Genomic DNA, 15,446 nt, shown 5'->3' with positions numbered 1-15,446 from the left:
GGAGCCTGACAAACTCCACAGGCATCTACATTTTGTATGGTGAAACACAGGACCTACAAGGTTTAAATGCCTTTTCTTGTGAGAACCACTGTTCACGAGAATAGTAAAGTGAAATTGACTTTAGTGACCTTTTCTCTTTGTAGGTCCAGCACACCCCACCTTACGTGGAGTGCTGGGTGCCTTTTCCTACCTACTCATGTAACATTTTTATTTTACCCTGACTACTTTAAATGGCTGGTGGCATTCGTTTAATTTTCCTACCATTGTGCTTTTATACCGCAGGCTGAAACCTCAGCTGCAGTATAGCGCCCATTTGTGACTATTTTGTCAAAATGGCCCCGGTCTTCTTTTTTCACCATTTTCTATGTGTGAGGTCTTTCTTGGGTTTTATTCTGTGCATCATACCAGGTTTGACCCCTTTGTTCATTTTCCCTTTGGCGGGCTTCAGTACTGAAACCCGCCTCTGGCTCCAGTGTGTCTGGAAGGGCAGGAAGTGAGTGAGGTGCCCGAAACTCCCCTGTCCTTCGTCTCTAGGGAAACCTGAATGCACCCAGCCCTGATTCGCTGGCTGGCTGTCCTTATAGGAGAGCCACCCTGCTGTTTGAGTTACAGCCTGGCTGTGTATGAATGGGACAAACCTGCTTAAAAGGCAAGAGTTTTGGGACTAGAGACAGTCGACCGCTGGGAAGTACTATCCGACGAAGAAACCGGGAACAAAGCTTGCATCTTCCTGGACCGTTGAACTGCCCGGTGAAGCCCTGCTGAACCTCCTTTTTCTAATCGACAAGAGAAGCTCCAGAAGGGACGACTTCTTCCCTTGCGTTAGAGGGACCAACTAACCCTGAGACTAACTCTGCTGGAACACCTTCCCCTACTGGCTGTACTTCTTTGCTGCTGCAGGAACCGAGTGCCAGGGGTCGAGAAATGCGTAGTAGAGTGCAACGTCTGTGGTCCAGCCAGAAGCTCCAGGAGTCTCCTAAGAACCCTCCAGAAGCAGGATGACCAGAGTTCGAGTCCCCACACCAGAGTGTAGGACTCAAGGAGTGAAAGAAGCCCAACCGGTATCCAAGATCTGCGGTGGTGCTATTTACAGAGCACTGAAACCGCAAAGTGCTGCTTATCCAAAAAGAGGCCGTTGATGCCGCAGGAGTCCCCAGATGTCCTACCTCGTGCCCACGACTGAGGCCCAGGAACACGGGATCTGCATCGCTGCAACCAGACAAAAACCAGCTGGACCCACTTCTTCTAACCAAAGGTACTGTTCTGACTTGGTGTACTTACCTCAGTGTCTGCAGCTTGCTCTTCTCAGTTTAGACTTGCAGTAGCTGCTTTGCTATAGTTGATTTCAGCTGTACCCTTCACAAGGGTAACGGCTTGTGATCCTACAGCGATTTTTCTTCAACAAACTCTCTAACTTTGTGCAAGACTTATCTAAGAAGTGCCTCAGCTCCATAGACCTTACCCCAATTGACTTTGGCTGTCCTGGCTCCCTGCAGACTCTTCTATTCCATTTGACTTTGTTTCTTACTGTCCCTCATAAGTGATACATTGGTTTTAAACTAATATTGCTGGCAAAGGTTTTTATCTAGACTTCATTGGGAGATTTAAGTGCTCACATGCTCTGAGAACCTGTTTAACCGTTTTCCTTCCCTCAACCTTTCCTTTCTACCAACCTCGGAATCTACAAAGTTTACTGGTGATACATAAATGCAATTACTGTCCTAGTTAGTGAAGTCACCTCAGGGTGTAGGAAAGTGTGTAAGAAACATCTCTAAAGAGTATCTACTAAGTTTGTGTTGATTCTGTGAAAGTATTTAAAGTATATTTGCTTGCTGCATACTTGCTATTTTTAAAGAATGCAATTATTTTAACGAAAACCTTGAGTGTAAGTGTTATTTGGATACTTGTATTGGTTGATTTTATTGCTACAGCTCACATTTACCCCCCCCCCCCCCCTAGAGATAAGCCTGGCTGCTCAGTAACACTACCAACGTGTGTAGTACAGGTGTATACCAAAAGGTGGATTACCAAGAGGGTTGTGTAGTCTCTCACAAGGTTACTGTGTAGTCGCCCATAGGGTTACTACATCAATTATTGCCTAATGCACGCCCCAGCCAGCCCAATCCAAGAGGGGAGTAGAATACTTCTAGAAGCTAGTTTGTTTCCTTATTAGTGGTAGGGTCAGATGTTAGTACAGATAACCTATGCTATTTTGCCAGACTTCCTGACGAGCACCAGTTTGTAGAACAGGGAATCATTGTAGAAGTAGGGATAGGACAGGGATAGAACATGTCTTCATGTTCGACTCCTAAATCTGACTTGCCACATTGCCCCGCCCCTCTCACCGAGTGATGATCACATTTAGAAGAGGATTCCTTTGTCAGACACACTGTCTTGGGTGGGCCGCGGGGGGGTAGGGGGGGCAGTGGCCATGTCTAGTCTCTGTGCTTCTCTAACAATAAAGTGGTCAATCCTCAAGGCAGTGACCAGACGCACAGCGCGGGATGCACTCTCAACTCTTCGCTGCAGCTTCTTTCTACACCAGAGTCTCACAGAGAAGCAGTCAGTCCGCAACTTGGCATCAAGGCACTGACCTGAGACACTAGCCTGGGTGCGCTCTCATCCCTTCGCTGCAGTAACTCTGCGCCTCGCAGATATGAGCAGGCAGCAATGCCACATGTCCTGTCTGCCTCATTCACACAGGCGAGAGTATGTAAGCTGCAATCACTTCAGAGTTATGGTGCCTGATCGTCCTGGTCTTTTTAATCTCTGTCTCTCATGTGTGTGAGCCCATCGGGTGATATCTACAGCACCTGTCAGGAAGCTGAGGACGTCCTCACTTCTTTCCCCTTCGTATCCTCCTCCCAGGTGGCCGCGGAAAGGCTGTCGCTATCAGATCCTGACGCTGGGGGTGGATATGAGAGGGAGGATCACCTGGATGCAGGAGACTTGGGGAGTGGGCATGAGGCACCCTTGGGTGAGAAGCAGTATCCACCATTCTCCTTTTCTAATTAATGCAAAATCCCCCTGGCCTTTGTAGGTTGGTCCCATTCCCTATCTTTTACATGAATCATTCCCCAGTAAACACCAGTCCTGTACTGGGACCAGGAAGTGACACACCAGAGCCTTACATCCTCTTTTTGTATTATTACTCGCACAAACACCACTTAGATACTGAGACGAGGAGGCCACCATTCACACAGAAGAGCGACTGCAAAAAGGAACATGAGTGCTCTAGTTTTTGGACTCATTATCATGGAGCCGGGAACTTTAAATCTGGCTCAGCTGAGAGGCAAAGAGAAGAGGGCACGGAAAGAAGCACAGAGAAAAGGGCACGAAAAGAAGCACAGAGAAGAGCGTGAGGGAGAGTTCCAGGGCAGAAGTCGTGGCAGCGAGAAGGCACCTTTGCAAGATGCTAGGCGGTAGAGAGAGCATGATCTGGTGCAGCGAGCAAGAAGGGCTCATTGGCAGTCTGAGGTTGAGCTGAGAAAGCAGTGCGGCACGGGGTGAAAGTACCGCGGGTGTTGGAGAGACTCCTGGATGGGCGATTTAGTCCACAAGACCTGTTATTTTGAATACCTGAACTGACCATAAAGAAACCAATATGAAAAAGTTATTAACATGATGAGAAGCCATAAAAGCAAGCATTGCCAAGAGTTAGTTTATTACTTTTGGGTAACGCCCAGACCGGCAGGTATCACAGCGTTTGTACAGAGAAATCGCATGGAGAGGATTGACAATTCCTAGAGTAAGAAGGCAGCTTAGATTACTCATAAATCAAGTGTTAGTCACGCTTATTGAACAACTATCGTTTGAAGTTAAATAAAATGAGAAGCCGTAAAAGCAAGCATTGCCAAGAGTCAAATAAGCAAGTTTTGCCAAGTGCCAAGAATAGTTGTGCACAAGAACTATAACAGTAACAAAGCCAGTATGCAAGAGGAACCTGGCAAAAGGGCGCCAGATGCTTTGATCAAGAAACCTTGAACAGAGAATACGTTTCCTGGCAGGAGAGTGTACTGGGAAGCCGATGTTGATCTTGCAAGTGAAAGCCAACGAGGAAGTGAATACTAAAGCTTCAAGGGCACGTGAAAGGTAATAAGTGAAGCTTCACTATGAAGCTGAAACTGTGGCAAGATACCTGTGAAACAGATCCATATAATAGCGTTGTCGGCTGTGTGACCTGTAATGGGTGGATCTTGTGGTCCGATAACTGCCCCTAGAACACCCACCAAAGGAAAAACACTTTTTTTGATTGAATGAACAAAGACCTGTGTGATTGATGACATGAACATTATGAATTGGTGAAACCTGAAGAGCTGCAAAGTATCCCAAAGAATTGTTGTTTTTGAACATTGGAAAACTTGAAAGCTTGGGGAAGGGAACCCCTCTTTTGCAACGTGAACTGTTTGACCCTTGGGGAAAGGAAACTCCTTTTTCACCTAAGAGCTGGAAGACGCTCTCAACTTTTATTTTTTACACTTACCTGTTTGATGCTGACATTCCTAGACATTATATAAAATTAGATGTGAGGGCAAGTATAGGTTTTGGACGCAGACAGACATTTTCTTTGCACTTCCTGACACAGACTATAATTAGTTTTATTTAGGTAGGGAAGTCCCTCCCCAGGAAAGTAAGGCCTTTTTCTCCAACCCTCCTTTAATAGGTTTGTATCTCAATATTCTGCGCAATGGTCTTTGTCTACTTCATGATGCCTTCACACATCCCATGTGCTTCTTTACAACCATGTGTGTTATTCGCCTGTCTGACGCCTGCCATCAGAACGATGGACACAGACACAGAGATATTAAGCAGTTGGGCCTTGCTCCTATTTGGACCTGCCTCGTTGTTCTGTGCAAACGGAGGTATATAGTCTAAAGCCGTACTTTCTGCCAAAATGCTGCTTGTGCAGCGATACTGTAGTGTCATATTTCATTTTGCTTGGCTCGGAAAGGACTGGTTGTACAGGCCGGTAGTCTGGGCCCTGCCTTACTCACTGCCTTGTGGGCTACGGCTGTGTGAGATTTCCCAGCCATAGTTTTAAGGTGAGGTCTTTTCTTTCTTTGTTTAGGAGGATGTTATTGAAATCCAGCCCTTGAGGCAGGGTGTTGCACAAAGGGGAAGCAGCCTTCTTAATTCCCATAATGCTCGGTAGCTGCACCTGGGCAAGATAGAATGTCAGTCAGCCTATGCAGAGGCTTAAGAGAATTATCTTTGTGTAATGGAGGTTCCGAGCCCTATGGTGCGTCCACTGGCTGGTCTTGGCCATGTGTCAAGGACAGGGATTGCAAGCATTTGTGGGATAGGTTTGCATGGTGCAATTAAATCCCCAATGGCAGGGCAAGCATTGGGCACCTTCCCTGTATTTCTCCATGTGCCTTCCTCCTTTTATATCCAAAAAAGTTATGGAGTAAATCAGAACCATTGGCACTGCTCTGGGGAGCCTTCCACACCACAGTTTTTTAGTCCGTCTGTGCCATTGCAAAAGGGGTCCAGCCATATGCAAATCAGTGAGGTACTGCCATCAATGGGAGCAGCCCAGCCTGAACTGCTAGGCCATATCCCCTCTGCACGGAAACGCAAGCCACCCCAGACAAGGTACAACCTTGTTGGGCCTCATCATTGAGGTGTAGCTTGGTTCCTTATGGCACAGCAAGCAAGGAACCGACGTTGGGCATACCTTCTCATACAGGGAGACAAAATATAAGTAAAGAAGTGATGGGTGGAAGGTTTAGAATAAATTGGAACCACTGGCACTGCTCTGGTCAATCTTCCACAGGTACCCTCTGCACAGAAACACAAGCAACCCCAGTTTCGGCCTTGTTGGGCCCCATCAGTGAGGTGCAGCTTTTATAAGGCATAGCCTCTGCCCCCCCCCCTCTCCCCCTTGTCTGCTAGCAGGAGCCTGTTCATCAGTTCCTCCACGCTGCACTCCCTCCTGTTCACGTAGTAGCAGCTTGTAATGCAGCACCTTCCGCTCTGCCATGCGCTTATGCTGGGTGACTTTTTTTTTAATACACAGTTCTAATGTTGTTGGGGGCTGTAAAGTTGAGTGCTGCATTGGCACTTTGGGCCTCATCACGACTTGGGCGGTAACGCCGACGCTATCTGCCCTACCGCCGAACTCCCCAGCGCTGATGGCGCCGGATCACGAGTTCGGCGGTAATGTTAATCCCCATTCCCCATTGAGCCCATTCGGGAATGCCCCATTCCCCATTGGGCTCAATGGGGAAATTTCGCGCTAATACCGCCGGCGGAGTTCCCCCCAGCTCAGAGCTGGGGCGAAATCCGCCGAAGTCCTGATTTGGCGGACCCTTAAATCCGGCGGTAATAGCGCTACCGCTGGATTTAAGGGTTACCGCCAAAGTCGTGATGAGGCCCTTTGTGTCTTTTTCTTTAAGGTGACTTTTTGTTACTTTAAAAAAATGTCCTGACCAGGCTGGTGTCACTGAACCAAATTTTCTGCTTTGATGGTGCTCTACCGCGCACCTCTGTTTTAACCATGATTATGATTGGAGCAGCGTAAACTCAAAATGGCCTCCTCGTGGTTTCAGCTGTCTTCTTGGATGCATCTTTGTTTGCTTCCTCAGTTCAGGATGTAGCCTTAATTGGACATGCAGCGTCCGAGTTCCTGCAAGAAGGCTGGGAGAATGTCCTTCAGAACTAGTCGTACCGTGCTGGCAAGAAGCTCCCTCCACGTTTCACCAGGGGAGATGTGAGGTTGCTGGCTGTTCACTATTGCACTGCCTGTACCTGCTTGAATGGTGCTGATCCTTACAATTGAATGGCTGCCTTCCCTGTTAGTTTGAATTTATTCCGGAAGCGTTGTGGGTGCCTTATAAAGTTATAAGGCCTGTATGTTGTGTCAGAACATCTGCCCCTCCCGCTTTAGGTGCTGTGATAGCACATATGACAATTTAACTATGTAAAAACGAAAGTGGGTTACCAATCTTGGTATATATCTATTTTGCTTTGCTTAGTTTGTAGTGTTTTGACTGCAATGCATGTCTGCTCTTACTAAAAACTATTTATTATTTGGTTATATTCATTACTTGTGAATCTCTACTTGTTAACAGTAACTGCCACCAAAACCTTGCTCTCCTAAGTCTAAACTGTACTGGCTTTGTTACCAAGTGAGGGTTTGGTTAGATCAAGTGTAAAAAGCCGTTGTAGGTCCCCCAGTTTGGCTTCCCAGGAGCAAACACGGATAGTGTGGACGTCTGCAGGAGCGCAGCTTTGTGAGCCTAAACATGAAAGCCTCTGATCCTTTTCACTTGGTTGTTTGTCCAAGCAGGGCACCATTTAGTACAGCGTTCCCTACACAAGGATACATTTGTTTCACAGATAATGGAACTTCAGCTCATTGCTTCCAATTCCCTTTCCAGGCATCATTTGATCGCGGAGTGCCTCCAATCCAGGCCCCCACGCTTATTCTGCAATGGACTACAGTCCCATCAATGGCTTACTGGAGAAGCCTCTCCATTGCCTCCAATCCAGGCCCCCACGCGTATTCTGCAATGGACTACAGTCCCATCAATGGCTTACTGGAGAAGCCTCTGCATTGCCTCCAATCCAGGCCCCCACGCGTATTCTGCAACGGCCTACAGTCCCATCAGTGGCTTCCTGGAGAAGCCTCTCCATTGCCTCCAATCCAGTCCCCCGCGCGTATTCTGCAACGGCCTACAGTCCCATCAGTGGCTTCCTGGAGAAGCCACTCTGTGGCCCGTGCCTCGCCCCTACACGTATTCTGCAATGGCCTACAGGCCCATCAGTGGCTTCCTGGAGAAGCTTCTCCATTGCCTCCAATCCATGCCCCCACGCGTATTCTGCAACGGCCTACGGTCCCATCAGTGGCTCCCTGGAGAAGCCTCTCCATTGCCTCCAATCCAGGCCCCCACCCGTATTCTGCAATGGCCTACAGTCCCCATCAGTGGCTTCCTGGAGAAGCCTCTCCATTGCCTCCAATCCAGGCCCCCACGCGTATTCTGCAACGGCCTACAGTCCCCATCAGTGGCTTACTGGAGAAGCTTCTCCATTGCCTCCAATCCATGCCCCCACGCGTATTCTGCAACGGCCTACGGTCCCATCAGTGGCTTCCTGGAGAAGCCTCTCCATTGCCTCCAATCCATGCCCCCACGCGTATTCTGCAACGGCCTACAGTCCCATCTGTGGCTTCCTGGAGAAGCCACTCCATTGCCTCCAATCCAGGCCCCCACCCGTATTCTGCAACGGCCTACAGTCCCCATCAGTGGCTTCCTGGAGAAGCCTCTCCATTGCCTCCAATCCAGGCCCCCACGCGTATTCTGCAACGGCCCACAGTCCCATCAGTGGCTTACTGGAGAAGCCTCTCCATTGCCTCCAATCCAGGCCCCCACGCGTATTCTGCAACGGCCCACAGTCCCATCAGTGGCTTCCTGGAGAAGCCTCTCCATTGCCTCCAATTCAGGCCCCCACGCGTATTCTGCAACGGCCTACAGTCCCATCAGTGGCTTCCTGGAGAAGCCTCTCCATTGCCTCCAATCCAGGCCCCCACACGTATTCTGCAACGGCCTACAGGCCATCAGTGACTTCCTGGAGAAGCCACTCTGTGGCCCGAGCCTCGCCCTAGGGGAGGTTCCGGATTCTAGGGCTTCACTTGTCTGGTCTTCTCCTATCCAAGATCTTGATCTCCTGGAGTTCTTGAAGCTTCGGAAATCTGCTGGAGTTCCTGCTGTGATGTAGTGTGACCTGGGCACCACCAAACCTTTTTTCTTTACAAATCATTTCTCTGATTTAGCCATTACAATAACAAACATTAAAACAGCATAATGTTATGAAGCAAAAGTTCTGACATCGAATACACAATGTTTATGAATCGGGTTTCCAAACAGAGGTTGTGTGTCTTAAACTGGCTCTCCGCTGTCTTCTACAGCTACTACCCGTGTCACGTGGAAACTGATCTGCTTTTCACCAGAGACCTGTCTGTTCCCACCTCAAAGCCCAGAGAGCACAGCCTTGCTTCAGTCTGTCATGGCCATGTGCAATTCCCATTGGAACAGTGTGTGCTGGCAACGTAGCCCTGTCACATGCCACAGCCTCTCCTTTCCAATAGCTCCGCATTCACAAGTGCCCTACTCTATCCTCGCCAGCCCCCCTTTTTTCACATTGGTGGGATTTTCTCCTCAGGGAGGACATTCTTCATACTAGCGGACACGCCTACCACATATGGCGGGGAGACCTTTATTGGATGGACTTTAAGGTGGTTGCCAGGGTCCCCTGGCCACAGCCTTAAGAGTGTTTTTCAAAGTCACTACCTCGTGTCCGATGCTAACGTGGGGCAACAAGGTTGTCACCACTAATGTTTTGGCATTGTTGCAACCACTCCTTCGCCTATGGAGCCTTCCCCTCCCCTCTGAAGCACTCTCTTGTGCACCCTCTTCTCAAGAAACCCACAGCTGACCCCTCCTGCCTGCCCGGCTAACTATCACCCAATCTCTAATACTCCTTTCTTGGGCAAACCCTTGGAAAAGCTGGCCATCTCCCAGCTTAATCTTCACATCGACTCTGCTAGTTGTCTCCACAACCATCTGTCTGGCTGCAGAGCAACCAGAAGCACGGAAACTGCTCTCCTTAACGTCTGTGAAGACCTTCTTTCCAATCTTGATTCTAATATCCCATCTGTCCTTATCCTACTCGAGCTCTCTTCTTCCTTTGATACGGTCAACCATGTCATCCTGCTCACCTACATCCGTGATAACATGGGTATCACTGATCTGGCCCCGGCCTGACTGAACACCTTCCTCTCCAACCAACCCTCCCAGGTGTTAGGCAAAGTTTGTATGCAGTACCCTTTGGGACCACTGCACACAACTAGGACTACAGGTGTAAGCAAAACCAACCTTTGGTATAGGTCTCTACCACATAGTTTTTGGTAGCGAGCTGAGCAGCCAGGCTTATCTCAAGAGGGAATGTGAGCTTGTAATGAGGTTACAAAGAGGTCTACAATTACAAGTATTCAACTAGGCACTTCCGCTCAAGGTTTCTTGGTACAACACTTATTAATTTATTACACAGTCATTTAGAAAACATTCACTAAAAGGAGGCAACCAATATCACACAAAAATATACTACAATACTTCACACTAACCGGTTCTGAAACATTCAAACTACTTTGAAGGAGGAGCAAAATGGCATTCAGAGCATTTGAAGTAGGAGCAAAAAGGCTTAAGTTAATAAAACGAATGGCAGAGTTACTTTAAAACAGTGCAAATGGTTCCAATGCAATAGGTAGGCCAAAGTCAATAGGCTAGTGTCTTGTATAGGTAAAAATGGTTCTGGTAGATAAACGGAAAAGTTGCCACGGTTCTCTAAAGTAGTTCTCAGAAGAGAGTTATGTCGGGTCACAAGCTGACTAGGCCTGCGAGTTGCCAAGTTTCATGAACTTTCGCAGTGAGAGGTAAGTTCTCTCAGTTGGGTTTTCATAGTACCTTATGTTGAAGAAGAAGATGCAGCTGAAGACTTCTGTTCCCGGCAGTTCCTGCAGATCTTGCTCTTCCTGAGCCTCAGTCGTGGGGACAAGAGGGAGGATGTCGAGGGACTCTTGCACTGTGCAGGGACTGGTCACAAAGCTGGAAAACTGGCAATTCTTTGTTTCCGGTAGCTGTCTTCAAGCATACAAACTGGTGTCCTCCTCCCTGGTTATTCGGTTTCATGCAGCACTCTGAGGAAAATACAACCAGCTCCGAGAATGGTGTCCAGGTGGCTTAACTGTTGATTGGTCCTACCAACTCAAAGGAAGAAGTCGTCCTTGAGCGGCTTCTCTGTCGAGATGAACTTGGCGATTCGGGCCTGCAGCAGGGCTCCACCGGGCAAACCAACGGTCCAGTAGTTGCAGCAGCTGTCCTCTTCCAGCTCGTCTTCGGTTCTATCGTTCCAGTGGTCGACTCTGCCTTCCAAGCCAAGACACTCCCCTTTTAAACAGTTTTCTCCCATTCATTCCAGCCTAGCTGCCACTCACCCAGCAGGGTAGCTGTCCTTGCGAGACAGCCAGCCAACCACGCCAGAGTGCATTTGGGTCTCCTAGGAGACTAAGCACAGGGAGTTTCGGGCACCTCCCTCACTTCATGGCCACCCTAGACACTCGGTCGCTAGAGGCGGTCTTCAGTCTTGAAGCCAGCCAAAGGTATAGAAACAAAGGGACCAAAGCTAGGTTGGCGTGCAGAGAAACTCTAGAAGGACCTTTCCAAAAAGAAATGGCGAAAAAAGAAGACCGGAACCCGTTTAAACAAAGGAGGCTCAGGCGCCATCTTGAAAAAACATGGCTCCCGTGATTTAACACTACCGGTGTTCGCGGTCAGGAAAAATCATGATAGTTCGTTGTAAAACCACTGCCACCAGCCATTTCGATAGAAAAGGGTGGCATTTGACTGCTACATGAGTTTCTAGAGAGGGGGGATACTAGGTACCCCTCCAGCACTCTATTGTAAGATAGTGTGTGCTGGGTCTAGGAATTAGACTAGTAAAGTCAATTTAACTTTACATTCTCTGGGAAACAGTAGTTTATCCCAGAGAAGGTATTTAAACCTTGGGATAGCCTAGAAAGTCTTTCCTGTGTTACTGCACTGAGGGTTCTGTGTAACACACATGAAAAGATGATGCCTATGGAGTTGTCTAAAGCTCCAAAATCAAAGAACACAGACAGAAAACAAATAGAATTAAAGTTCAAAGTCCCAAAGTTTAGCAAAAGAGCTGGCGGGTTCTAAGGTGGGAGGAATTGGCACATTTATGAGAATTATTCCTAACACCAGGTCCAACTTGGGTCCTTCCTTTCCTCCATCTCACTCTCTACTTGTGGTGTTCCCCAGGGGTCTAACCTCTCCCTGGCTTTTCAACCAATACCTGGCACCCCTCGACCACTGCATTGCCGCTCTCTGCTCTAATTTTCTGTGCTTTGCGGATGAAACTCTGCTCGTTTTCAGGTTCCCCTCTGCCACCTCGTCTCCCTTTCTCATCTCTGACTGTCTGAAATCCAGGAATGGTGTGCCGCCAACAACGTCTGCCTTAATGCCAGTAAGACAGAGATCCTCCTCATCGGCTCACCTACACCTTCCTTTCCTGTCACTCTCTGGCGGCCTCCCTTGGCCTCCTCCCTGCTCCCACCTGGGAGGATAAGAACCTCTGGGTCATCTTCGACTCCACTCTTTCCTTATTTACACAAATCAACTACCAACTGTACCTCCTCAGAGGTATTCTTCCTTTCCTCTCCTTCCCCCAGAATCTCACTGTCTCTAGAGCTCTGGTTCTCTCTAGGCTGGACTATTGCAACAGCCTCTTTCTGAATCTGCCTGCAACTACTCTCCGTCTTCTGCAGCTCATTCAGAACAGGACTGCGAGACTTGTCCTTGGCCTCAAGCCCAGGGATGGTATCTCTCCAGCCCTGAAATGTCTTCATTGGCTACCAGTGGCTTTAAGGATTACAATCAAGACCCCTTGCATTGTCCATAAGGCCTTCTGGGGTCTGGGTCCACAGTACCTTCAACTCTCCCTTCGTAAATACCTTCCTACTAGAGGTCTTCGCTCCTCCACCTCCCTCAGGGTCAATCTCTTCTCCAAGAAACGAGTTTGGTGTCGATCTTTCTTTGGCTCGGGCCTCCCTCTGGAACAACCTCCCTGCCTCTCTGAAACTTGAGGAGAACCATCTTCGGTTCCGAAAGCACCTCAAGACCTTCCTCTATGCTTCTGCCTTTTGCTCTTCCTCTGCTCTGCTGATCTGTCTGCTTCGGCATTGGGCACCTGGTGACCCTCTGATTTCGGGCCCAGTTCCTTGGCCACCAGCCACATACCTGCACTGCCTCTTTTCAACCATTGCACTTGGGTCTGTATCTGCAACCCTTTGTCCTCCCCTGTTCCCCTCGCTTGCCTCGTCGCGCTCTGAAACACTTTGTATGGGCGTGATATAAATAAACTATCATCATATCTTACTTTGACCCGACCACTAATGCAAAACAACTAAAGTCCGGGAGAATGACTCCATTCTCCTCGGGCTGCTTGTTCAGCAAGTTCTTCTCACTATAAGAACCGTCGTTATTTCTTGGCGATCAACTTCAACAGGACTTTCAGTTGACTTAGGGGACTTGTGCAACTCACTGGCTTCCCCCTTTCCTGGCTTTTCAAGATTCTCTTTACAGGTGCTCCTTTTCCTGGAGGTTCTTTCAATCTGTCTTTCTCATATGCTTGAAACTGTCTTTCTCTGATGCCCAACTTCTGGCTTGAGAATTATGAACCCTCTTATGGTCCCGGTTCTCAATTCTATTATGACTTAGTTTTTCATGGAGACACGTATGATTCTTCCAGTGATGGTTCTCACTCTTACTCTTCTGTCTGGTCATTTGGTTCTCACTCTTCTGGTCATTTGGTTCTCACTCTTCTGGTCATTTGGTTCTCACTCTTCTGGTCATTTGGTTGGCCTTCATTATTTTTACATGGGTTGGCAAGCACTCTATGCCTGCAACCTGGGGATTTGTTTGTGCGGGTGTGGGGGTGGTCGTTATGACTTGTGGTGATTAAGTAATGTATCATCTGTTGTCCACGTGTGATTATAATTTTTTTCTTTTTTTATCATCTGTATTGGTGGTTTTGCTTTTCTGTATGGGGAGAGGGAAATGCCGGGCAGGCTTTTTTTTGGTTTGTTTTTCCACTTTGGTTGGCCATAGCATAGCTATGCGACTCTTGAGCAGTAACACCCCTAACCTCATATATGTGGGAAAGCACTGCGACAGTGTGAAAAGTACATAGAACATATCTTCTTCCTTTGACTGGCAAGAATAGCAGAAAACCTCTTTAGGCTGCCTAACAATGTAACAACAATTTTTGTGAACAATAAAATGGGATAAATCAGAGGTAAACCTGTTTTAAAGAGCTTGCATCAAATTCCCACGGCTTTGCAGGATGTTGACGAGAGTCCCCAATAGAAATGTAATGACTTTTATGTTATTATCCACTGGACAGTGTGGGATGTAGGAATCTTATGCGGATGAAATATTGTTTATATATAAAGACTTTAATGTTTCAGTGTTAACCGTATAGCATCCTTGTGTGCCTCTCTCTCCCTCTGTCTTTTTCACTCTCTTGTCCTTATCCTCTTTTTGACTTGCTCTGTTTTTCTCGCTTGTTCTTCCCACTCCAAGGCGTATCGCATGCTATCCAGGCCCCGGGGATATGCTCTTGTCATCAGCAACGTAGTCTTCAGTGGCATTGGCGACCTAGAGTTGCGCTCTGGGGGGAATGTGGACCAAGCGGCTCTTGACCGACTCTTCTCTGCAATGGACTTCAATGTGAAACTGCTGGAGAACAAGACTGCAGAGGTGAGAGGGGTTCAGAGAGGTTGCTGTTCTTCCCTGCAAGGTGGCGACACCGAAGACCAGTATGCCTGTCTTGTTCTTCTGCAAGCTATATCGCTACATTTTGGAAGCATGTACATCAACCCTAGCGGGAACAGTTTGTAGTGCAGATGGAAGGAAAGAGCTGCCTGTTGGCGGGTGATACTGTCAGATTTGGGCCACCATGAGGAATAGCTACAAGTGGCATGATGTACTGTAGGAATGGCAAAGTATTCATGGCAAACAGATTCATACTACAGGAACCCCGTAGATCACTTGGTTGGATAATGAGGGCAGAGGTACCTATGAAGCAATGGGTGTAGTTCCCCTTTCCCTTGCCCGTGGCCAGTGTGAAACCCATGCCTGGGGGAACACTGCAAGAGGTATAAAAGGCAAAGAAAGGGAAGTTAGTGGGACCTGATCAGGAGTGTGTTGTTGGCGAGGCCGCTTGAGAATGTCTTACTGGCCTGGTCTCATTAAGCTGGCGTCACTGGGGGCACATCATTTGCAGGGGTCTCAGTAGGAGAGGTTATTGACTAGTCGTCTTCTAGCGTATGCCACTGGTGAGGCCTAGATGGGGAAATTGGTTAAGGCTTGTCAGAAGCAAGCTATTGGGGAGACCTGGATGGGCTTTTACGGGACATCTCATCGTGTTGTGGCAGCTACTGAACTGTGTTCCCACATTCACTTCCTGTGGGCTTTGTTTCACAGGAAATGAAATTCGAGCTTCAGTCCTTTGCCCGCCTCCGTGATCACCAGCGGTCTGATGCATCTATTGTGGCGCTGCTTTCACATGGCGTGGAGGGAGCCGTCTACGGTTCTGACGGCAGTTTGCTTCAGGTAAGGACTTCTGGCATGAGTACTGGGGTGAAACCTTCTCCACAGGGCCCTTACAGTGATTTCAAATACCTTCAGTGTCTTTTGTGTTCCTTGGGGTTCCCTTCCCCAAGCTTCAACTTGTTCAAGTTCCAAACATCACAAAAGATATTAAACACAGTTCCTTTTAAAGCTTCTCATGGGTCCCTTCCCCAAGCTTCAATCATTTCAACACTACAAAAAGAAACATTAAGTCTCCAACTGGGTTGGGCCTGT

At 48.1% G+C, this 15,446-nt stretch overlaps 1 protein-coding gene across 1 annotated transcript in view; it reads left to right on the top strand.

Annotated features, from left to right (window-relative positions):
• CASP2 (caspase 2) overlaps positions 1-15,446 on the top strand; it is a 149,821-nt gene that overhangs the window by 58,278 nt on the left and 76,097 nt on the right. The window contains exons 6-7 of the mRNA XM_069650303.1: positions 14,163-14,339; positions 15,066-15,194. Coding sequence (XP_069506404.1) covers positions 14,163-14,339; positions 15,066-15,194 — 306 coding nt within the window. The remainder of the gene's footprint in view (positions 1-14,162; positions 14,340-15,065; positions 15,195-15,446) is intronic.

The sequence above is a fragment of the Ambystoma mexicanum genome, chromosome 3p (genome assembly GCF_040938575.1).
Source record: "Ambystoma mexicanum isolate Mex_15411 chromosome 3p, UKY_AmexF1_1, whole genome shotgun sequence".
Taxonomy (NCBI): Eukaryota; Metazoa; Chordata; class Amphibia; order Caudata; family Ambystomatidae; genus Ambystoma; species Ambystoma mexicanum.
Note: the sequence above shows the minus strand (reverse complement) of the source record. Positions and strands in the feature narration are given on the sequence as shown.